Below are 25220 nucleotides of genomic sequence, written 5' to 3'. Positions count from 1 at the left end.
AATCAGCTATGCTTAGTCACTCAGTCATATATGACTCTTTGCAACCCCATGGACTGTAGCCCGCCAGGCTCCTCTGTCCATGCAATTTTTTTTTTCCAGGCAAGAATACTGGAGTGGGCTGCCATTTCCTCCTCCAGGGGATTTTCTCGACCCAGGGATAGAACCCATGTCTCCTGTATCCTGCATTGCAGGCGGATCAACTATACTCAATAAAAAGATTTTTTTTAAAAAGCTTTCCTGGAGAAATCACTGACAACAGCCTAAAGCTGAACTCCTTAGTTAACTTTAAACAACTTAGATTTTTCAATTGCACTACCTCCACCCTGCTTAATAGTGTATAATTTTACATGTTAATACATGGAAATCTCTGAAATTATGAACAAAAGTTTCAGCCCAGGATTAGAAATCTTTTAGAGGTTGGCCACAATTTTCCTGCCCAGTCTCTAGTTTCCAACTGCCCATATAAACCCTATCCTAGGGCTAGACTATCCCACTCACTGTCTTAAATTGTGCTTTGGTGTTTCCATATTTATCAAACACCAAGCCTGTGACTTGAAATCCTTGTTCTTACTCCTCTCTAAAGACTTTGCCAAGCCCATACCCCCTCCCACTTTCTTCTAAACTCCTCTGATGTTGACTGCTCCCAGCATTACCGTGGCATTTACCTGATGCCAGCTACATGCATGAGGGTAACAGTCATATTTTTTCTTTATCACTCAGCTTAGCACAGTGCCAGGAAGACCAGGTGCTCCACAAATATGTATGGATTACTTAATTTATTCAACATTAGTTATTATTTGAATGAACTTTGTACTTCAAACAACATACTGGATATCTGTGGTCAAGACAAATAGGGCCCTTATCCTTAAGGAGATTAAGTTCTAGTAAGGCAGGAAAAATCATAAATACAAGAAAATTTAAAATCATAAACAAAAGAATTTCAGGGGAAAAAACAGTAACAAACTGATGAGAGATGGGAATGGGGAAGCAAGTACAGACCTCTCTGAGGAGTTTAATTTTGAGCTACATGTGGATTCATAGAAGTTAAGAGAAGAGAATTTCAAGAAGGAGGGAAGGAAATAGACTCATAGACACAGAAAACAAATTTAGGGTTACCAATGGGCACAGCAGGTAAGGGAGGGATAAATTAGGAGTTTGGGATTAATAGATACACACTACTATATATAGAATAGATTTTTTAAAAGGACCTACTGTATAGCACAGGGAACTATATTTAGTATCTTATTATAACCTATAATGGAAAAGATTCTGAAATAGAATATATATATATATTATATATATATATAAACTGAATTACTGTGCTTACACCTGAAACTAACATGGCATTGTAAATCAACTATGCTTCAATAAAAAATAAACTGGCTGCCTAGGGCAAAAAGAAAGAAAGAAAGAAAGAAAAAGAAACCTTGTTATATCAGTTCTCCCTAACATGTTATCACAGAGTTCAGTGATCACTTAACACAGAACACTTAACACAGATCACTTAAGCCCAGAACACTTTTTCTAACTTTGGGGATGTTGCTTTATACATATGTATAACTGAATTACTTTGCTGTACACTTGAAACTAACAACATTGTAAATCATTATACTTCAATTTAAAAAAAAGAGACAGAGAGAGAGAAGGTTAACTGTCAAATATTGCCAGGATATTAAGTAAGGTGGAAGAAGCACAAGCTGGAATCAAGATTGCTGGGAGAAATATCAATAACCTCAGATATGCAGATGACACCACTCTTATGGCAGAAAGTGAAGAGGAACTAAAAAGCCTCATGATGAAAGTGAAAGAGGAGACTGAAAAAGTTGGCTTAAAGCTCAACATTCAGAAAACTAAGATCATGGCATCTGGTCCCATCACTTCATGGCAAATAGATGGGGAAACAGTGGAAACAGTGGCAGACTTTATTTTTGGGGGGCTCCAAAATCACTGCAGATGGTGATTGAAGCCATGAAATTAAAAGACGCTTGCTGCTTGGAAGGAAAGTTATGACCAACCTAGATAGCATATTCAAAAACAGAGACATTATTTTGTCAACAAAGGTCCGTCTAGTCAAGCCTATGGTCTTCCCAGTAGTCATGTATGGATGTGAGAGTTGAACTGTGAAGAAAGCTGAGCACAGAAGAATTGATGCTTTTGAACTGTGGTGTTGGAGAAGACTCTTGAGAGTCCCTTGGACTGCAAGGAGATCCAACCAGTCCATTCTAAAGGAGATCAGTCCTGGGTATTCATTGGAAGGACTGATGCTAAAGCTGAAACTCCAGTACTTTGGCCACCTCATGAGAAGAGCTGACTCACTGGAAAAGACTCTGATGCTGGGAGGGATTGGGGGCAGGAGGAGAAGGGGACGACAGAGGATGAGATGGCTGGATGGCATCACCAACTCGATGGACATGGGTTTGGGTGAACTCTGGGAGTTGGTGATGGACAGGGAGGCCTGGCGTGCTGCAATTCATGGGGGTCGCAAAGAGTCTGACACGACTGAGCGACTGAACTGAACTGAACTGAAGGCAGACAACCAGTTACTAACAGTCAAGTCCTGTGCTATTTGGATCCCTGTGTGTGATACTCTCCCAGTGGGCCTGCTGCTGAACACTGCTGTCATTGCTGAAGTCCTTACTTGTGTGGCAATGCAGGGCAGCCTTCAACACCAGCAACTGGGGACTTGCCTGGAGCCAGGAGACTCTGAGCATCTTGGCGGGTGAGTAGACGAGGGGTGTTCTGTTCCCAGTAGATCCCGTTAATTAAACAAGTTGTATAGGGTGCAATCTGGAAAGGAAATCCTAAGTTCAACAAGATAGGAAATAGCCCTTTTCAGTGCAGTGTGTTGAAAGAGAACTATCAGTAAAATTCATGAGAAACAACATTACCTCTAACTGACTTTGTTATTTGCCAAGTCAGTGGCTACATTTTGAAGGAAAGGCAATAAATATCCACCCAGATTTTGGTGGAGAACTACCTCATAGAAAAACATATGAACATAAATATAATCAATATCAGTGTTCTACAATATACTGCATAGCCGATAAAAGAGAAATAGAAATTTAAGCAACCAAGTGTTCTATTTCCAGCTCAGCCTCTAGTAGAGTATGATCTAAAGCATTCTACCTCAACTTCCCTGGGTTCTGTTTTCCTTACCTGCCAGATGGGGATAATATGTACCCCATTCCTCAACGGAATGCTGTGAAGATTAAATCAGATAACATCTGTAAGCTCCAATGGACAAATGTGCAACATGCATGCATACATGATAACTAGGTCATTATAAGTTTTAGGATGCATCCAATCACCAATACTTCTGTGATTGGGGAAAAGAGAAGGGATGGAAATTTACTAGGTTCAAAATTTTTCAATTTAAAACTAGTTTTTATAATTCCTGTTTCTCAAGCATCTCAAGCATTCTCAAGGTGCAGGTAAAGGTCCTTCTTCTATAACATGCTTTACATGTTATAACACTGAATTTCATACCAAAATCTATAAATGCTATATTTGTCCAAACATTTAAAATTATTTAAAACCTGCCTTTCCACAATAGGTGCATGCATTTTTGTTGGCTAATTTTGAGGAGGATGAATGCATAACCAATGACTACAGAGCACACATATATTATCCCTTTTACAAGATGAGACCATCGTGTCCCCAGCAGAAGGATGTGAATTGGAAGTAACTTTTGTACAGTGGAGACCATACTATTTCACACTGGTTCCCTGTAATCAAAATGTATTTCAAGATGGCTGGCAGAGATTATGATTGCAACTTGTGGTCATAGAAATGATGGACCAATGTTGAAATCAAAACTCATCCACATTGTGCTTTGTCCAAGTACTAACTCACGATAAATACAGAAAACAGTAACCCACAGGAAATGGTTTAGAGCTATTAAGCATGTGCAGACCTCAAGTAGAAAGAGAGTCAGTGAAGAAAAGGGCACACCCACAGAAGCCACAAAGTTACCAGGCAAAGGCCACTCCAAACATCAATAAAAGCCAACAATTCCTAAGAACAACTCATAATACCCAAAGGACTCACAACAAATCAACACGGGGAACTGAAAATCAAGGTACACATTCACAATTTCTCGCCTTAAAAACAGCCCTAACTATAGTGTATCATGAGCAAGTAACTCAAAAGCTAGGTCTGATACTCACATCAGTATTAAAACGGCTAATGTAGCGCTCTGGGTATTTGTCATACTCTACAGGGTCATATACACCATCTGTTTTCCTGACAAGATGATGATGGCGACTTAACACTGTCCCGTACACTTTTCTCAGGTCTTGCAGAGGAGAAAGAAATTAGTAAAGTGGGTCACAAGTGATATAGGTTTATGATGATAAAATATTATAATGCACAAACTGTTAAAAACAGTCAAAGATACATATAGTCACTCTCTCTTCCCCCCTCCTCACCTCCATTTTGGGAAACTTCTTTTAATTCATGTGGCTCCACATACTCACAAGGTAATTCATTGAAGATTTCTTGGGCTCCCTGTAAATAATGCATGAGTAAACATTTTAAAATCAATTGGAAAAGAGCCAATATGTTTTCCTCATTTCCTCAAAAGGCTCCAACTCACTTTCCCCACAATTACAAGCTCTACCTGCCCTGCCTTGCAGCTGGGACCACAACAGGAAAGTACGGAGGAGCTTCTTGCATACAGCCTGCAAACCATTTAAACACCACTCATTGGAGGGGGGGATTCCCAGGTGGCTCACTGGGTAAAAGAAAACACTGCAGTACAGGAGACACGGGAGATGTGGGTCCGCTCCCTGGGTCGGGAAGATCACCTGAAGGAGGCAACTGGAGGCAACTCACTCCAGTATTCTTACCTGGAGAATCTCACAGACAGAGAAGGCTGGCAGGCTATGGTCCATCGGCTCACAAAGAGCTGGACACAATTGAAGGGACTGAGCACGCACGCATGCATGTTGGGCTTTAATTTTTTACTTAAAGTTATTCAGCACAGACACAAAAGTGTTTAGAATTGAGAGTACAATAAAAATATTTCTATTTAACTTTTGTTCCATTGCAGAAATTATTTGAAGTGGGGAAACTGTATTTCCTACCAAAAAAAAAAAAAAATCACATGACTATCTCACAGTATACTATAGCGATGTCCTGTTTGTAAAACAGTCTCATGGAAGAAAGATCTATTTTACAATTATAAGTTTCTCTGCTGCTGCTGCTGCTAGGTCGCTTCAGTCATGTCTGACTCTGTGCGACCCCATAGACGGCAGCCCACCAGGCTCCCCTGTCCCTGGGATTCTCCAGGCAAGAACACTGGAGTGGGTTGCCATTTCCTTCTCCAATGCATGAAAGTGAAAAGTGAAAAGTGAAAGTGAAGTCACTCAGTTGTGTCTGACTCTTAGCGACCCCAAGGACCGCAGCCTACCAGGCTCCTCCATCCATGGGATTTTCCAGGCAAGAGTACTGGAGTGGGGTGCCATTGCCTTCTCCGATAAGTTTCTCTAGGGGATCACAAATGCGTTCTCAAAACTACCCCAGAAGGAAGAAAATAAGAGTTCTAGTCTTATTAGTTTGGAGAAGGCAATGGCACCCCACTCCAGAACTCTTGCCTGGAAAACCCCATGGATGGAGGAGCCTGGTGGGCTGCGGTCCATGGGGTCGCTAGAGTTGGACACGACTGAGCGACTTCACTTTCACTTTTCACTTTCATGCATTGGAGAAGGAAATGGCAACCCACTCCAGTGTCCTTGCCTGGAGAATCCCAGGGATGGGGGAGCCATGTGGGCTGCCGTCTCTAGGGTCGCACAGAGTCGGACACGACTGAAGTGACTTAGCATAGCATAGCATAGCATAGTCTTATTAATTATAAGACTTATAACAATAGTTATAGGTTATAAGACTTATTAATTATGACATAATTATAGCTATAAGACTTATTCTAGTCTTGAATTAAGTTTCTTAGCATCTCATCTTGGGGTTACTTCTAAATTTTGGGACATCTCAGACTGAGGTAAAATAGAGCACCCTAAGAACAGAACTTTTCACTGCAAGGAATTATCTGTCTAAAAAGAAAAGAAAAAGCATTCAAAGCCCCTGACAGCTTGGAATCAACTAAAAGCAAAAAGAGTAAGTTTGGACCAGTACTGTTCTTTACTACAGGAAAAGTTCATAGGTAAGAAAAGTACCAAGAATAGAATGCCCAGTCATGGAAAAGAAAGGCTCTGAAGCATCAACAAAATGCCCACATCCTTCAGGTTAGTGCCCGAGTTCCAGACTGCTTTACGGAAAGAAGACAATTGGAATTTACCTTAGATACATTACCAGTCCCTGTGAACACAAATGTTAAGGGCCCTATTGACTTCGGCATCAAACCCAGAGATATTTCATAGCCAGCATCGCGGACAGCTTGCACAGCCTGACCACTGTTCCTGTAGTTATGAGCCATGCCAATGTGCTGCAAACAAGCATATGTGATTCACATTAGTTGACCACCCATGACACGTTTCTATGTTTAAAATGTGATGTGTTTAAAAAAAAAAAAATGAGACACAATAAACATCTCACCATAAAAGGTGTGTGATGTCCCAAAGCAAGGAGCCTTAAACCCATCCCATGAAGAATGTTGATTATTCCTGTTGCAGAATCAGACCGACAGAAAGACGGTTAGTTAGGAGAACTGGAAACTCTTCTCTCTGCCAGTTCTCCAACCTGCTCCATGCCCTGAGGAAGCATGGACCACAGCATCTCAGGTTTGGAAGGGGCCCTAGAAGTTATCTATCCATTCCCTCAAATTTCTGCCATCAAAAGTATTAACCCAGCTGCACCCACCTCCTGTCCCCTCCACTTCCAATCCTGCTAAAATGGAAAGAGTGTGCCTCTTCTTCTCTAAGGTTAATCTTTCCACCTTTGCTCCAGATCCCATCCTTCCTGTCTCACTCAGGAATTTACTCTGGAATTATGTCCTCTTTCTAACCCTCTCATATTGGTTAATTCTTAACATTTAAACACACCTCCATTTCTCGGGTACCAAAAACAAATGAACATGTGGAAAACAAAGTCACCATTAACCTTATGACCCCTCCTCCCACCCTCAGCTATTTCAGTGACCTACACAGCTAAACTCGGTGGACACTTTGCAGACCTTGACTTACTTGTCAGAGGCATTTGGCAATGTGTACTTAGTCACTCAGTTGTGTCTGACTCTTTGTGACCCCATGGACTGTACCCAGCCAGGCTCCTCTCTCCATGGGGATTCTCCAGGCCAGAATACTGCAGTGGGTAGCCTTTCCCTTCTCCAGGGGATCTTCCCAACCCAGGGATCGAACCCAGGTCTCCTGCATTGCAGGCGGATTCTTTAGTCTGAGCCACCAGGGAAGCCCAAGAATACTGGAGTATGTAGACTATCCCTTCTCCAGGGGAACTTCCAGACCGAGGAATCATACTGGGGTCTCTTGCACGGCAGGCAGATTATAGAGCTTCTTTTTGTTGGAACTCTCTTCCCTCAGCGTGCCTGGCTTGAACACACCATCACCCTAAATTTCTTCATGCTCCTCTTTGCATGCCTATTCTTTGTATATTAGTGTCCCCTGCCCCTTGCTTAACACTGTCACCCCCAGGATTTTGTTCTAGGCTCTCTTCTCTTCAACCTCTACATTTTTATTTTCCTGAGCTAAACTCATTCATTCCTAAATTTCAGGTATTCTCTGTATGCTGATGACTACAAGTCTATCTCTAACACAGATATTTTATTTCAAGACCCAGTCAACTACCTCATGGATTTCTCATTTTGGATGTCCTTCAATAGCAAAAACTTAGCATGCCCGTAGTGAGGACCTCAGCATCCGTTCTCCCCTTCTTCTTTCTTGGAAGAGAACTTTCCCTCTCCATATCTCTGACAAATTTTCTTTGATCTTTTTTCTGATGTTTACTTTTAAGGAATAATTTATATACTATAGATCACACCAATTTAAAGTCTAAACTTTGTTAACCGTTAACAAATGTACACACCCATCTTCCCACCAACCTAATTAAGATATAGGCTACTCCCATCAACCAGTCAATCCTCCCCAAGCTTTGGTTCCGAACAACTGATTCTATTTCTGTCTGTGTAGCATAGTTTCTTCTACAGTTGCACATAAATGAAATTTTAAATATTTATTATTCTTTCATCTGTCTTACTCTTACTCAGAATAATGCTTTTGAGATTCATGCATACTTTGTGTGTATAAGAAGTTTGCTTCTTTTTATTGCTGAGGAGTGTTCCATTCTATGGCTATACTGCAATTTATTTATCCATTCCTCTGCTGATTGCCTGGGCTATTACGAATGAAGCTACTACAAATAATTCTTTACAAATAATAATTTGCTTCTCTTGACAAATGCCTATAATGTATTTTGTACATTGATATTCAAGAATTTTATTTCTTCGTGAGTTGTGTCTTGCAAGGATTTGCCTATTTTGTCAACATTGTCGTATTTATTGGCCTATCCATAATATTCCCTTATCCTTTTAAAATCTGTGACGTATATAGTGATAATTCCTGTTGTATTCCTAATATTGCTTTTTTGAAATGTGGCTTCTCTGCCTCTTTTCTTAAAAATTAATCTAACTGGAAGTTTATAAAATTTACTGATTTTTTTTTTAAAATAACCAGCTTTTAGTTTTTGCTTTCTTCTTTTCTAATAAAAGCATTAAATGCTATAAATTTCCTTCTAAACAGCATTTTACCTGCATTCAACAAATTTTTGTGTGCTGTTTTAATTCTTCATTCAATTAAAAATATTTCCTAATTTTTCCTGTGAGATCTTCTGCACTCATGAATTATTTTTAAAAACGTGGTTTATCTTCCAAATATTGGAAATTTTCTAGATATCTTTGCATTATAATACCAAAGTCAATTTTATTATAGTCAGAGTACATACTCTATGGTTTTTAAACTTTTGAATTTATTGAGGATTGTTTTGTGACCCAGCACATGGCCCATCTAGGTAGATGTTCCACATGACCTGAAAGGAATGTTTATTCTGTTCTGCAAGTTGCTAGGTGGAATGCTGGGTGCACAAGAACTGTCGCTGATGTCACGGTGGTTGATAGTGCTGTGTGTTCCGTACCTTACAAATTTTCTGTCTACTTATTCTGACAATCACAGACCTTCAAGTAGTCTGCTGCTGCTGCTAAGTCGCTTCAGTCGTGTCCGACTCTGTGTGACCCCATAGATGGCAGCCCACCAGGCTCCTCCGTCCCTGGGATTCTCCAGGCAAGAACACTGGAGTGGGTTGCCATTTCCTTCTCCAATGAATGAAAGTGAAAAGTGACAGTGAAGTCGTGTCCGACTCCTAGTGACCCCATGAACTGCAGCCTACAAGGCTCCTCCGTCCATGGGATTTTCCAGACAAGAGTATTGGAGTGGGGTGCCATTGCCTTCTCCGATCTCCACATCTTACCTCTCCCATTTCACCCTTTCTTCCATCCTTCAAATTTCTCATCACCAGACTGACCTCTCTTTCCAGCTCCCAAACAGAAAAATTCCAAGCCTAACCATAGCTGTTGTCCTTCTCTCTGTTCCTTTTCTTTATCTCTGTAATAAATGTAGTGTCTCATTTTATTCCCCCGATATTCATCATCCTTACTCACACTCCCCCATGTTTATTTTTATTGGTGGAAATGAACACTCCCATCCCCTTGCCACAGAAAAAACAGTTACTTTTCAGGAAAATTTAGAAAGTGAGCGATGTAACAGCCTTGGATACCTACCTGCCACACCTGCCCACTGTCCGAATGCCACCACCCGTATTCCTCTATGATCCACCATTTTCTCATAATCAATAAGTCGGATTTCCTGAAGAAATGATAAAAAATTTCTAAATCATCCAGCTTAATTTCAGTGGGTAGAACACATATATGAGCAAGTGGGTATTTCACATTTTTCCCTCTTATAAAATATATCTTGACTTGCTAACAGAAGTTACCATGAGGTGCACCATGAAACATTTAGAAAATGCTGGGTCACAAACCAAGGATAGGTTTGTGATGAGAAATGAAAGAATGCTCCTAGCAGGATGCTAATGCCCCTTGATGGCAGGCAATAAAATAACAAAGGCATGATATCTTTTAACTTTTAGCCCAGCACCATCAACCAATATTTCTACATAATGCCCCACTCATCCTCACATCCTTCCCTCTAGTCTCAAAAACAAGTCCTTCCTGAGACTAATCCCTGTGAGCTAGATCCCAACTTTTTTCTGTGTCTTCCAAGACCACTCTTGAACTTATTCTCTTTACTGCATTGTCTCTCTTTACTATGTTCCTTCCCCTCAGCCATTCTAAATATGCCCAAGTCTCCCTTATACCTTAAAAACGACAACAAAACACCCTCTCAAGTCCATACACGCAAATCTATCTCATTCTCTCTCTTCCTCTTCTTCTCTCTCCTTCTGACTCTCTTAGTATCTCTTTCTCTTTCTCTCTGTTTTCTCTCTCCAGGCTTTCACAAGCAAGCTTTATTTAAAAAATAAAACAAGCTGCTTGTTTTTCACTTCCTCATTTTCACTAAAATCATATCCTTCCCCTTTCCTTTCCCTCCAAGAAAAGGAATCTTCCCTTTCTCTTTCTCTTGGAAATCCTCTATTAATTCATACTTAAAAGCTACTAACACATTGTAATTATAGAATGTCTTAAATACTCTATTTCCTCAAAGATAATATAATTTTTACCATGTCCATGTATTTAAGAATATTTAATATTCATCCAACTCCAAGTCATTTGTTACAAAAATGTTGCCCAAAAGCAGCCCTGCTGGGTCTGTTTTCATTAATTTTCTTGAAATGAACAAAAGTTCATACAACCCAAAAAAAAAGTTTCTGAAGTACTTTTTGAGCAGTTTATCTGCTTAACGTGAAACATTCTTAATATTTTCATTAATTAGTTTTTGAATTTGTTCTTTTGAAACACTGAAAATTAACTGTAGTCTCTGTTTAGTGAATTTGAAAAGAGTAAGAATGTATTCTGGATACCTATATAAAATACATTTTCCTCTACTGCTTTTACTGTTCATGAAATTCTCCTGTCCTCTGCCTACTGTCAAATGCTAGTCTAGTTTCTAAGGGCCTAATATCTTTACTCCAGGACTTAGACCTTGGACTTCTCTATCCACACTTACTCCCTGTCCTCATCCAATCTCATGGCTTTAGATACCTTCTAGTCTCTGACAACTGTGTATCAGGAGGAGCTGGCTTCCTGAACTACAGATCACATTCAGTGGCCCACTCAGCTTCTCCCCTTCAATGTCTAATGGACAAATTAAACTCAACAGGCCCTAAACCCAACTCTCGATCCTTCCAAACAAGCCCGTTCCTCTGGCAGTGGCATCATCTCAATCTAAGGCAACTCCTTTAAGTTACTGAAACCAAAATCCGTTAAGAGTCAGCTCTGACTCCTCTCTTTCTCTCATAGTCCACACTCACTTCATCAGTGACTCCTGTGGGCTCAGACCTCTAAAATATACGCAGGTTTTGTCCATGTGTCACAACCTCTGCTTCTGCCACCTCCGTGCAAGCCACCATCATTGGCAGCCTAGCATCTGGACTAGTCCAGACTAACAGTCTTATTAATTTTGTTCTCCTCTCACTTCCAACTGTTATTCACACAGCAGGGCAGAAAAAGCATCTTAGAATATGATTTTCTCTAATCCTCTACTCAAAAAGACTGTCAGGGCTTTGTATTACTATTCTCTTAGCTTAGCAGACTTTGCCCCGATGGATATGGCTTGACCCTTCATCACCAAAGGTTTGCTCAGTTCCAACTTATCGATGAGGCTCTCTCTAGCCATCCTATTTAAACTAGCATTGTCATCTCCCCCTGTGCCCAGCACTCCTTTTTTCTACTGTATCATATTTACCTCCATTACATATATCACCAAGCAATGTATGAGGTGTCATTTATTTATCATTTGTCTCCTTCCACTCAAATATAAGCTCTGTTCATTGCAGTAATCAGTGTCAGACACAGTGTAGGCACTTGGTAAATACTTGCTGAGTGAATACTCTGTAATTTAAATAGATGCTAGTTTTTCCACAGTACTAATAATCTCAAAAAAGTTTTTTTCCCTTATGAATATGTAAAAATAAATGTAAAAATAGTCTCCAGTCCAGTTCTGGTACTACAGAGCATCCTCAGTCAATTTGCTTCACCTCTCTGGGCTCCATCTGAAAAATTAGGGTGGGTTGTATGATCCCTAAGGTTCTTTTCAGCTCTTAAATTCTACTCGGCTATATTTGACCAACTAACCTTATAAATTAATGATCATTTGGGACAAATGCTTCTATCATTCTTTCCATTTTAGAATACAAAAGGAATGAAATATGTTTGATTCTTCTTTTTATGACCCTGCCCTGCAGAGGAGCCCTAACAGCAGCAGAACTATTCAAGCACTATCTTACAGATCATCTTTCCTGTTGAGGTGAATAACATGATGTATTTCCTAGATGCTAAAAGAAAACTAAAACTCCGCTTGACAGTTAAAAGCAAAAAAAAAAGTTTCAGTGTTAACATTTATGAATATTGCCCACTAAATACCTGTTTTAGGATCTCATCCAGCAAACCCATATTGGCCTCCTGAGCCTTTATTGTGTGGGAGAAGAATGCATAAGTCTTCTTGGGCATTAATTTTTCCTCTGGCGGTCTTTTAACTCCCAAAATTAGACAAGCTTCAGAAATATCCTCTTGGAGAATGCCACCAGCTTTGACATATTCCTGGGAATGCAATTTTGATTGAAAGTTATTCCCCTGATTTGTTGTATTCATATTTTCTTTACCAAATAAATTTAGCAGTTAAAGACACAAACTTTTGAAAGAATAAAACATAAGGAACAAATAATGGGAAAACGACTTATAAAATTCTTACTTGCTGACTAAAGATGAATTTAACATGTTTGACTTTTGCAGCAAAAACAAAAATCAGAAAATTCAGCACATAATTTTATTTGAGAACAGTTGACTCATTGGAAAAGACTCTGATGCTGGGAGGGATTGGGGGCAGGAGGAGAAGGGGATGACAGAGGATGAGATGGCTGGATGGCATCACTGACTCGATGGACGTGAGTCTGAGTGAACTCCGGGAGTTGGTGATGGACAGGGAGGCCTGGTGTGCTGCGATTCATGGGGTCACAAAGAGTCGGACACGACTGAGCAACTGAACTGAACTGAATAGCCACTAACACACTAGAACACGTGATTTAAATATTCTTGTAAAATATATGTTTTTCAACAATGCTGTGAAACATGAAATGGTAATAGTAATTTATTGTTGTTATTGTTGTTTAGTCACTAAGTTGTGTTTGACTCTTTGCAATCCCACAGACAGGAGTCTGGCAGGCTCCTCTGTCTGCAGAATTTCCTAGGCAAGCATACTGGAGTGGGTTGCCATTTTCTTCTCCAGGGGATCCTCTTGATACAGGGATTGAACCCATGTCTCCTGCATTGGCAGGTGGATTCTTTATCACTGAGCCACCAGGGAAGCCCAGGAATTTATTTCTTTAGTATATTTTTAAAAGAAAGACATAAATCTGCAACATTTTCTTTTCTTTCTTTTTTGGGGAGTGGGGTTCAATTAGTATTTACTATTGTCCTACTCTGTACAGTGGATTGTGATAGAGATGAGATAAAACCCAAAGAAAGACAAACAAGCTTCCTCCTATAAAGGAGCTCACAAAATATTGTAGAAAGAATTAGAGGCACAATATATTAGGTTGAATTCAAAAGAATAGTATGATTATTCTTAATATGAATAATCATTACTTAATGATAATTAGTATGATTATTAATAATCTAAATGATATATTAATTTAACAGATATTGAGATAACTCTCAATGGAAATACAGAAATTTAAGTTAATCTAAAAGGCTGAGTTGGATTTGGAGGAACAGAGATAGGAAATACAAGGTGCTAATACCAGTAAGAGGCATTGAAGAAACACATACAAATATTGAGATGGGAAAGTAAGGAGATGTTTAGGGCATAATAAGTGAATCAATTTAGAAAAGTAGATTGAATATCATCATTGTGAATATGATCTTTGTTAAATAAAAATTATAATCATTGATGTTTATTAATAAATTACTGTACGCTTTGCTAAGCTCTTTGGGTGAATTATTTAATTCTCAAAACTCCCATGAGGTAGATGCTATTATTATCCCCATTTTATCAATGGGAAACCCGAGTTTTACACATTAAACTGAGATTTCATAACTAGTACATAGAGGCCACAAAGAATTATTTCAGATTTTTAAATAAAAAGGTAGCATAATCCCAGGGATGGGGGAGCCTGGTGGGTTGCCATCTATGGGGTTGCACAGAGTCGGACACAACTGAAGTGACTTAGCAGCAGGAAGATCCAGGCAGAATTTTTAAGGCATCAGAGGTGGCAGTTAAATAAAATGAAGATAAATCTAGTTATGAATCTACTTGAAAGGAAAGCATAAATCTAGAGAAGAGACAGTAAAAGTAATAAACATGTTCATGTCTGGTTTCTCTGAAAACAATCTGCCCATTTATAGTAGACTGGTTAAATACATCATGATAAATCAGAGAGCAATAATAACAGAGTAATTACTACATAGACATTAAATAGAATGAAGCTGATTTCTATGAACTGACATAGATAGATTTCCAGGATATGCCTTCAGTTCAGTTCGGTTCAGTCACTCAGTCATGTCCAATTCTTTGTGACCCCATGGACTGCAGCACACCAGGTTTCACTGTCCATCACCCTCTCCCAGAGTTTGCTCAAACTCCATCCATCAAGTCGGTGATGCTGTCAAACCACCTCATGCTCTGTCATCCCCTTCTCCTCCTGCCTTCAATCTTTCCCAGCATCAGGGAATATGCCAAAGAACAAAGCAAGGTGTGAAAGAGTATATGCAGTACACAAGGTTCTGCATAAGATTAAAAGGAAAATAAGAAAACACATAACACACATTTTTGTAAGAAGAAACAGGAATGATAGATCAGAAACTAATGAAAACAGTAGCCTACAAGGTAGATAGGAATGGGATGGAGGGGATAAAGATAACAGCAAGACTTCTCTGTGTTGCATCTTTTTATATGGTTTTAATCTTTACGGAGAAGGCGATGGCAGCCCACTCCAGTACTCTTGCCCGGCAAATCCCATGGGCGGAGGAGCCTGGTGGGCTGCGGTCCATGGGGTCGCTAAGAGTCAGACACGACTGAGCGACTTCACTTTCACTTTTCACTTTTCACTTTCATGCACTGGAGAAGGAAATGGCAACCCACTCCAGTGTTCTTGCCGGGAGAATCCCAGGGTCGGCGGAGCCTGGTGGGCTGCCATCTATGGGATCGCACAGAGTCAGACACGACTGAAGCGACTTAGCAGCAGCAGCAATCTTTAAAGGGGCTTCCCTTGTGGCTCAGCTGGTAAAGAAATCCCCTGCAATGCAGAAGACCCAGATTTGATCCCTGGGTTGGGAAGATCTCCTGGAGAAGGGAAAGGCTACCCACTCCAGTACTCTGGCCTAGAGAGTTCCATGGACTGTATAGCCCATGGGGTCGCAAAGAGTAGGACACGACTGAGCGACTTTCACTTTCACTAAAGTGAGACTAAAGAATTCACCTGCAATGCAGGAGATGTGAGTTCGATCCCTGGGTGGGGAAGATCCCCTGGAGAAGGAATTGGCAACCCAACCTCGTATTCTTGCCTAGGAAATCCCATAGACAGAGCAGCTAGAGGGCTACAGTCCATGGGGTCGCAAAAAGTCAGATACAATTTAATGACTGAAAAACAGGAACAACATCTTTAAAACTTATAAATATTTAACTTATTTAAAAAATAAAACTAAATCAAAAAGGATTTAAAAGCAAATGTTAAAATTTAATAGAAACAAAAACAAATAAATCCAACTGGATATTACATTGACATGTAGCCACACAGAAAAACTACTTCAGATATGTTTTGAACACAGCATTCTGAATATTCTTTGTGAGATGCAGTCTAAAGACAAAAAAACCATTCTCCTAAGAAATATTAAATTCCATTCAGTGTCCTCTTACTGAGGACAGAGGATGAGATGGTTGGATGGCATCACTGACTCAATGAACATGAATTTGAGTTGGTGATGGACAGGGAAGCCTAGCGTGCTGCAGTCCATGGGGTCGCAAAGAGTCGGATATGACCAAACTGAACATTATATTCGTTTCAGGTATATACCAAAGTTAGTTTCAGGTGTATACATTGCAAAAGGATCACCACAATAAGCCTAGTTAACAATAAACCTAGTACTGTTCTAGATTAAAAGAACTAAAGATACATAATAATAAATTCAATGAACCTTATTTAAACCTTGCTTAAAATAAAAACCCTAAAAGACATTAGGGACAAGGGGAAATTTGAAATGGGTATATGTGATGATCTTGTGGGATTATTAATTTCTTAGGTGTGAAAATGAAACGACAATTATGGTTATGTAGAAAGACTATTTATTCCTAGGAAATGCATACTGAAGCATTTAGAGATAAAGTGTCATTGTCTGCAACATATTTTCAAATGGCTCACAGAAGAAAAACCACGTGCATGTCTCTGAAGTAAAAATAAAAGTTAAATCTGTGTCATAAGATTATGGTGAAGAATGAATGATGAATGTGAGGTGACTGGCAAGGTTAGGACTTGTGAACAAACTCTACGTAGTAAACCATTTCCTGGAGACGTCGGTCTTCCCTGTCCTAGAACCAGGGTCGCGCATGAAAGAATGATGGGATGTCATCCCTAAACTGGAGAAAGCATGGAATAAGTGAAAACAATACTTACTGGCTAAATTCTGGGCTCAAGAAAGTATTCTAACTAGAAGTCTCCTAACTATATAATCTCACTACAACTGAAGTAAAGAAATACTGTTGTGTGGTCCTTAACTGACACTAGCAAACCTTTTGAGCTTCCCTAGTGGCTCAGATGGTAAAAAATCTGCCTGCAATATGGGAGACCTAGGTTTGACCCCTGCGTTGGGAAGATCCCCTGGAGGAGGGCACGGCAACCCACTCCAGTATACTTGCCTGGAGAATCCTCAGGGACAGAGGAGCCTGATGGGTCGCAGAGTTGGACACAACTGAGCGACTAAGCACAGCACAGCACAGCTAACGTTTTAGGTTCACTCAGATGCTCTGTAATTTTCATACATAGAGTCATTTCACTTTCACATATCTTTACAAATTGGAAATATTACCTTATCGTGAATGGCTCGCCGATTGGAAGGCTGTATTAAGACCTTGTATCCCAGGTTGGTGATCCCTTTGACGTGCCGGGGAGCCAGAGGAGCCCGCCTTTCCCAGGCATTCACATCCTCCCGCCTCAAGGCCATCACCGCCTTGTGGTGAAGCCCTCTGGAGAGGCTGGGGCTCAGCCTGCCCAGTTTGGTTCTGGACACTCGCAGCATCTTGAAACCTGGTGACTGTAAAGACATTGTACGAGCAGGGCAATGAAAGGCAGGAGGGCTCACAGGTCAGTTCTGGTCTCCTGAGAAATCTGTTGTAAAATCTAACCAACCCGGGTGGTAACAGATTCAAGGTGGAGAAGGGAGAGGGAAAACCTGGATGACATTACAGTGTTCCTTTACCCAACCAAAACTGAACTTTCACAAACAAAGGTAAATCCAAAATTAAAAAGAGTCCCAAGCACTGACAGGACACTAATCAATATTCACTGTGTCAAAATCATGTTTTTAAAATATATGTTTTACCAAACCATACATTTAGCACAAAGGTTTTAAGCAAGTTAATCTACAAATACAGGAAGATCATTCATACCAATTTTAACGATGAAAAATTTAGAATCCTTTCATAATGTACAAGATCCTTGACAATCTAGCTCCAACCTCTTTCCAGTTTAATCTACTCAGTGTGTTTTACAGCCTGTTGTCGGTCACTGAACTGCTTTTTACTGGTCCAGGATGAGATGTGTACAGAAATAGAAAGTAGGCACTTAGAAATCTTTATATGACAGGATCATTTTTTCTAGTAATTCATTGGTATTGAATTTTATAAAAGCATTGGTTCTGGCAGATTGGAAAACAAAACAAACATGTTTTTACCACAGGTGTTAGAAGCTGGAAAGCATGTCCCTAAACCCCTGCCCCTCCCGACACCCCTCAGCCTCACTTTGCTGACCCTGTTGTTGCTTTTCGCCTTTCCAACCTGTCCTCTACCCTACCACCCCTCCCTGCTATTACATTAAACCCAGACCTGTCTTAATCAGTTCTCTAACTGCTGTCCCAGATTATATAACTCTATTCATTTGTTCAGTTAAGAAATATTTACAAGAGGCTTACTATGTGTCAGCACAGAGTAAATTGTACAAAAAATTCTAAAGCATAAATACTAAACAGTTTTCAAATGGGAACATAAACTTAGTCAGAGGTTATTTCAGATCATTTGGATGCTAAACCTTGCTTTTCTATGTTTAAGGTTGGCATCAAAATATAGATACTAAATGATCTTATATGTTCTGGAAATTCCCTAGCATATAGCAAAATTCTTATGGAACACATTTCTGTTACATCAGACTGCAATCTCTAAACCAGGCCCACCTTAAAGAGAGGGAAGCTTTGTCCAAACAATGGAACATACAAGTAATTTCCTAGAGGCGAACTACTTATCACCCTAGATAGAAAATTTGTAGGATAACTCACAACACAGAGTAAAAGAATAAAGCAAACAGCAAGGAGTCCAGCTAAGAAGGCTTTAGAAGAAGAAGGGCAGGGAGAGAAAACACAGCACACAGCAAGTAAACAGTCTGATCATGAGGAGTTCAGGCTAACTTTTACTCAGGCCAAATACAGATGATCAACATTTCTGTAAGACTTACATACTCTATCTAAGGCTTTGATTTATATATATATATATATATAGCTTTATTTTTAAACAGACTATGTTAACTCCAAGCCCATAACATTTATTCTCCCTCAAGCCAAAGGAAAATCTGCAATATTTCATAGAACTTGCAACCATATGTTTACGAATGAAATCAGTTCCAAAGACAAGTGATTTTTCTCAACATACTGACAAGCCCACAAACAGTCCCATCTTCCCAGCAGGGGTTTTATCTCACATACCATGGGTGACCAAGTGATCCTAATCTTCTATACTTAGTAGCAGTTCTTGGCACAAAGATTCGGAAACCTATCCAAGTAATTCAGTCTCTCTCCTCAGCCCAAGTTTGATTTAAAACCACAGCTTCCCCTTTCTCAGAAACACTCTTCTGCCTTCTCCTCTTCCTCCATACCTCCTTTGTTTGGAGTCGGGGGTATGGTGTGGGAGGAGAGACACAGACACATAGACTTTCCTGGGGAAGAGGAAAGTAAAGTAGCACAGGCTGACCTTCTCTGTTTTGTTTAGGAAACTACTTTCACTTTCACTTTTTGGAGGGAATCCTTGAATCCCAATTCCTAACACTTTGTTTCTAAAGAAATAGAACAACAGTTACCACTGATTTAACATTATATGTCAAGCACTATGCTTAGCACTTTATAGACAGTATTTCATTTCCTTCTTGTGGCAATCTAATTAAGCAGATACTATTATTCTCATCATTTTACAGATGAAGCAACTGAAGTGAAATCCGACTAGCTAGGTTAACAGTTAATGCTAGGGATTCTTTGCCGAAGCCTGCAAATCCACACCTCTCATATCCGGCACATGTTACTCCTGCCAGCTCAATTCAGAAAGAAATCAGATCCATATGGTATTGGCTATATGACCAGTTCTCCCACAGCATGGGGTGCGTCCATCCTACATGTCACCAAAAATCCATCCTGAGCCCCGGCCAAGGTAAATTTTAAGTTTCTGGATGCTTAGTAAGGAGATGATTATAGAAGAGTCTGATTATATCAGTAACTGCTTGAGCCTTGAACCTTGCTCTCAAGTATAAAACTTCCTGGGACCACCATTCATTTCATTCTCAGGTCATCAAGAAATATGTAACAGTGAGAATTTCTGAATTGCTCCAAGATAGAATATGCACAGAGTCGGACATGATTGAGCAACTGAACTGAACTGAGGGTATTATGACTCATTAGAAAAGACCCTGATGCTGGGAAAGATTGAAGGCAGGAGGAGAAGGGGACAACAGAGGATGAGATGGTTGGATAGCATCACTGACTTTATGGACATGAGTTTGAGCAAACTCCGGGAAATAGCGAAGGACAGGGAAGCCTGGCATGCTGCAGTCCGTGGGCTCGCAAAGAGTCGGACAGGACTGAATTCAACAATAAAATACAAAACAGAGTTAGGCTTGGCCCCTTCTAATTTCTGTTGCTTTCATTGGGATATGTAAAAAGGATTAGACACTCTTTATTAAAGAAAATTTAAGGCCATATCATCTCTCTCTAGCCCCCAATCAGAAATGTGCTCTTTGTCCATATATTTTAGATCTTTGAAATAATTCCACTAGAATACAATCCAGTGACTCACACTAAAACCACCAAATCACAGGGGGAGATTTCTCAATGTCAAGTTGTTTGCATACAATCAGGCATACATTTTGGTTAAATTCAGAGTGACTAAGGATGGAGTAGCCTTCAGTTGACTAAAATAAATAAAGGGTGAGAAATGCAAATGATTTATACCCTCACTTCCAGTTTATTCAAAACATGCAAGTATATTTAAAAAGCCACGATGGGACTTCCCTGGTGGTTCATTGGCTAAGACTCCAAGCTCCTACTGCAGGGGGCCCAGGTCTAACCCCTGGTCAGGGAACTAGACCCCACATGCCGCAACTAAGGATCCCACATGCCTCAAAGAAGATGGTAGATCCCGTGTGCTGCAACTAAGACCTGGCCCAGCCAAATATATAAATATATTTTTTAAATTAAAAAAATAAAAGCCGTAGTTTCCCAGGAAGCCCTGATGCAATAAAGGCAAGCAACTTCATGACCATGAATCTTAGCCCACACTACATATTTGGCATCCAGACCATAATGATCCTGAAGAGGTTCATAAGAGTTCCAAATTAACAGAACACCTAGTGATAGCCTAGAACTCCCCCAAGGCTTGTTAGAACAAGACTTGAACATGAACATGAACAAGGCTTGAATGAGGCATGACCATGAGGCTTGAACACCGTCCTCCATATACTTCTATTTCCTGTTGCATAGCTATATTCTTTTAATGTTAAACTGGTTACAAAGTGAAAGTGAAAGTGAAGTCTCTCAGTCGTGTAGGACTCTTTGGGACCGCATGGAATATGGCCTGCAGGCTCCTCCATCCATCCATGGGATTTTCCAGGCAAGAGTACTGGAGTGGGTTGCCATTTCCTTCTCCAGGGGGATCTTCCTGATCCAGGGATCGAACCCGGTGTCCCATATTGTAGGCGGACGCTTTTACCGTCTGAGCCACCAGGGGAGTCCAGGGAGTTGGTGATGGATAGGGAGGCCTGGCGTGCTGCGATTCATGGGGTCGCAAAGAGTCGGACATGACTGATCGACTGATCTGATCTGATCTGATCTGAAAAACAAGTAGACTTGGAGGGAGAGGCGTATCTGTTAGTGTTAATTAACCTGATCTAAGATTATCATGTGTTCTCAAGTCCATCAACTACTCAAAGTCATCCAAAGATAATACCACCTACCAGTCTCCTGGTCTCTAGCCTACAAATGTAGCTTCACTGAGATGGAATGCAAAGTTAGTTCTGAATTGGAGTCTTATCCACAATGTTTATTTGCTTAATTTCTTTCTTTGTTAAACTCTATAAATTCTTTGAAGAAATGAACTGTTTTCCTCATCTCTATATTTCTAGTGACTTCCCTACAGGAGAACTTAAATATTTGGCGAAAGAATGAATAAATAAATGAGCAGATTTAAATGAATGTAATAAAGACCAGCAAAGCAAACAAAATAGACTCATGAATAAGAACAGGATTTCATGTTTACCACTGGCCCATCAAGGCTCACAAAAGATGTAATCTCTTGTCAAGATCTCATAGATCAATGAATATTATGAAATACAAATAAAAATGGTATTAAAATCCAGATCTGGTTGCTGAGACATATAACTAGATATGGGACTCCTTCCTTGACTTCAGTTTCATAATTCAGGCTGGAATATAATGCTAACATCCTTTTCAGCTTTAATATGCTGATTCTATTCAGTACAGTATATAGAGGATGAGATGGTTAGATGGCATCACTGATTCCGTGGACATGAATTTGAGCAAACTCCCAGAGATAGTAAAGGACAGTCCATGGGGTCGCAAAGAGTCGGACACGACTTAGCAGCTGAACAACAACAACATTAAGTATAGTAGTGACTGGACACTGTGGATTACAAAGGCATTCAAATTTTAGAACATAAACAGGCACTCTCACTCATGAAGATATAGCCAAAGTACACAAACAGGGAAACAAAATACCAAAAGCACTATGAAGAAAGACAGGATATTCACCTAAGTTACCTGCATTAACTGCAGTGACCAGGAGCCAAAAATAGGAGGGGGATACCTCACAAAAAATTCTGACTACTCTCCTCCATAAACGGCCTGGGTTCCTCAGCTTCCCACTTACTCAAAGACCTTGGTGAGTATCTGTCTGTACTTCACCTGCAAAATGGGATTTATACCTACTTCATAGGGTTATTGCGGAGAAGGCAATGGCACTCCACTCCAGTACTCTTGCCTGGAAAATCCCATGGATGGAGGAGCCTGCTAGGCTGCAGTCCATGGGGTCACTAAAAGTTGGACACGACTGAGCAACTTCACTTTCACTTTTCACTTTCCTGCACTGGAGAAGGAAACAGCAACCCACTCCAGTGTTTTTGCCTGGAGAATCCCAGGGATTGGGGAGCCTGGTGGGCTGCCGTCTGTGGGGTCGCACAGAGTTGGACACGACTGAAGCGACTTAGCAGTAGCAGCAGCATAGGGTTATTGAGAAATTTATTTGCATTAATAGGCATAAAGTGCTGAGCATGTCATAAACACTCAGTAAATGCTAAGCAAAAGGCTGCAAAGCTGCCCTCTCCTCAAAGGTAAACACAGCCATCCATCACCCCTGACAGTAGAACATCACTTTCCCTTCCTCTGGGTCACACTGTGGGGAGGCCTTCACAATGACTCTATGTTCATCCCTCCCTCTTCTTACTTCTTTAGAAAAAAAAATTTAAAAAGCCCAGTAAGCCTTCTCTTTACCTTCACCCTTCAGGCATGAGGGTTCAAGATAATAAGTTATCATTTTAATACTATAATTCATCAAATTTAAATTACTTTTTTTTCACATTTTAGCATCCTTGAAAGGAGGATACATCTAATAATCGACTGTATCTTAATTCTATGAATATGGTAATAACATTGTTGGTTACTTTCCATTCCAGATATACAGCATTTCTGTGATTCCAGAAATTCCACAGAATTTTTTGTGGCCTCACCACAGAAACTTGTCACTGTTTGTAGTGTTATCTCTATGAGAAAATTAATACAAGAATATGTGGAAAAAATGAAAATTTTGTGTTAAATGGGATTGGTTACCCACCAAAGATCATTTCCAAAATCCTGCTAATGCTTGAGGACTGGTTAGTTATGGGATACATTTTCAATTACAAATAAATCAGAGTTCTGATGATGCTGTCACCAATAACAAGCGAGGCTGATAACAAATAGGATTTTCTGGAGAGTGGGAAAGTCACTTGGGGACATTGACTTAAACCTTTGTCCTCCTAGCTCATTTTGCAGAAGGGGCCACCAGGTTACACAGCTAGAACATTCTGTGGCCCACAGGTTCACTCCTCTGTATAGCAAAAAAGGGGGAGGAGGAGTGAGAGGAGTTCACAACACACCTATATAGAAGCAGCCCACACCCAGTGTCATGGTTGGTTTTTGTTGCTGTTGTTGTTGTTTCAATATAGAGTATATGAAAGCCATATGTCAAAGTCGATGAGCGTTCACTCCTGTGCACAGCTAGGTCGCCCTAATCAATTACATTTTCACGTCCGAATAACTGACGACCCACAACATCAAAAAATGCTCGTCTTCGTTCGAGTTATTAAACACACTCTCTCCCTCTCCCCACGCCACAAGCCACTTCCACTCTCTTAAAATCCGTACCTGGAAAGCATATTTCTTCCAGAAGTAGCCAGGGCATTTAGCCCCATTGAGTTAAACAGGGTATTTAACTGCTTCTAACCGCGCCCCCTCCGCGGGCGAACTCTCCCACTGGCCTGCACGGCGCCTGCGGAGTCTCAGAAATTCAGGAAACGCAGATATCCAAACATTCAACTTCCGCACTTTTCCTGTCTGTCAGAGGATGGAGGGGGATGGCCCCCATCCCAGAGAAAGGTCAGGTCCACATGGGCAGTGTGAATAAGTTTGTGATCCGAATTTGTTTAAGCAGGCCAGGGGCTGAAAAGGTCAACCAGTAACCGCGCTGAAAGAAAGCCTGGGGGTGCGAGCGTACTGGGCGGGAGGGGCGGTGCCCGCCGCCATCCGTCAGCCACCCGCCGCAGCCGCCTATCTAAATAAGCACACAGTCCAAGAGTTAACAGAGGCTTTGTTCTACAACTTCAATACCAATTCTTTACTCCCCAGCAACCGCCCCCCACCTCAGCCCTGGCCAAAAAAGAAATCCACGTTGCCATCCCTTCTCCTGCATATACAGCAATTCCGGGGCTACGCCCACTGCCCCCGACTTCCCACCCCTCGTCCGCAGGGAAACGCTCGGGGAGAGGCCTGGAGAGGAGGCCCGAACGCTCTTCACGCTCTTCCCCACTCTTGTCCCGGCAACGGCCGGCGTCCGCAGAGTTCCCGGGTCCCCAGCGCCGCAGGGAGGAGTAGGCAGAACACTCGCCCACACCTCCCGGCGGATAGGCAGAGCCCCGCCAGCGGTCTCCAAACTCATCTCACAGGCTGAGCCCACTGCCCATCAGCTCAGCTCCTCCTGGCACCCAACCCGCCCTCACCTCGTCCGGTCCCCGCCGCCTGTGAGCTCCCGGGCCCTGGGAGGGGAGGCTCCAAATTTCCAGCCGAAATTGGGATGCAGGCGGTGAGGAGGAGGTGTTTGCTCAACTTCTTAGGACGTCATGACTCCTCCTCCACAGCCAATCAGCACCCGCCCTGAGGGAACAACCTTCTTCTCCTCCAATCGGCGGCGCTGCCAGGTACTAGTCATACCCTGCCCCAGCTCCACCCAGAAAATCTTTCTGCCTTTTTAGATCTCTGACCTACGTCCGTAGCCGGGGACCTCACGTCCTTC

At 41.0% G+C, this 25220-nt stretch overlaps 1 protein-coding gene across 15 annotated transcripts in view; it reads right to left on the bottom strand.

Moving 5' to 3' along the window:
• Positions 1–25003, bottom strand: part of AASS (aminoadipate-semialdehyde synthase) — an 82519-nt gene extending 57516 nt beyond the window's left edge. Inside the window, exons 1-10 of one of the 15 annotated variants that reach the window (XM_086395879.1) lie at positions 24928–25003; positions 17216–17440; positions 12560–12736; positions 9740–9824; positions 6550–6617; positions 6293–6439; positions 4428–4506; positions 4167–4294; positions 3157–3199; positions 2639–2801 (exon numbers count right to left, since the gene is read on the bottom strand). In XM_086395879.1, the coding sequence (XP_086252005.1) occupies positions 2639–2801; positions 3157–3199; positions 4167–4294; positions 4428–4506; positions 6293–6439; positions 6550–6617; positions 9740–9824; positions 12560–12736; positions 17216–17425 (1100 nt within the window). In that variant the 5' untranslated portion in view covers positions 17426–17440; positions 24928–25003. Of the gene's footprint in view, positions 1–2638; positions 2802–3156; positions 3200–4166; positions 4295–4427; positions 4507–6292; positions 6440–6549; positions 6618–9739; positions 9825–12559; positions 12737–17215; positions 17582–19099; positions 19373–24076 lie in introns of those variants that run through there. The other 14 variants (XM_086395886.1, XM_086395892.1, XM_086395890.1 and 11 more) reach the window with 14 other exon arrangements.
• Between the last annotated feature and the right edge of the window lie 217 nt (positions 25004–25220).

This window comes from Bos grunniens, chromosome 4, assembly GCF_055505025.1.
Source record: "Bos grunniens cultivar Pamir isolate PY7600 chromosome 4, Bosgru_T2T1.0, whole genome shotgun sequence".
NCBI lineage: Eukaryota > Metazoa > Chordata > Mammalia > Artiodactyla > Bovidae > Bos > Bos grunniens.
Note: the sequence above shows the minus strand (reverse complement) of the source record. Positions and strands in the feature narration are given on the sequence as shown.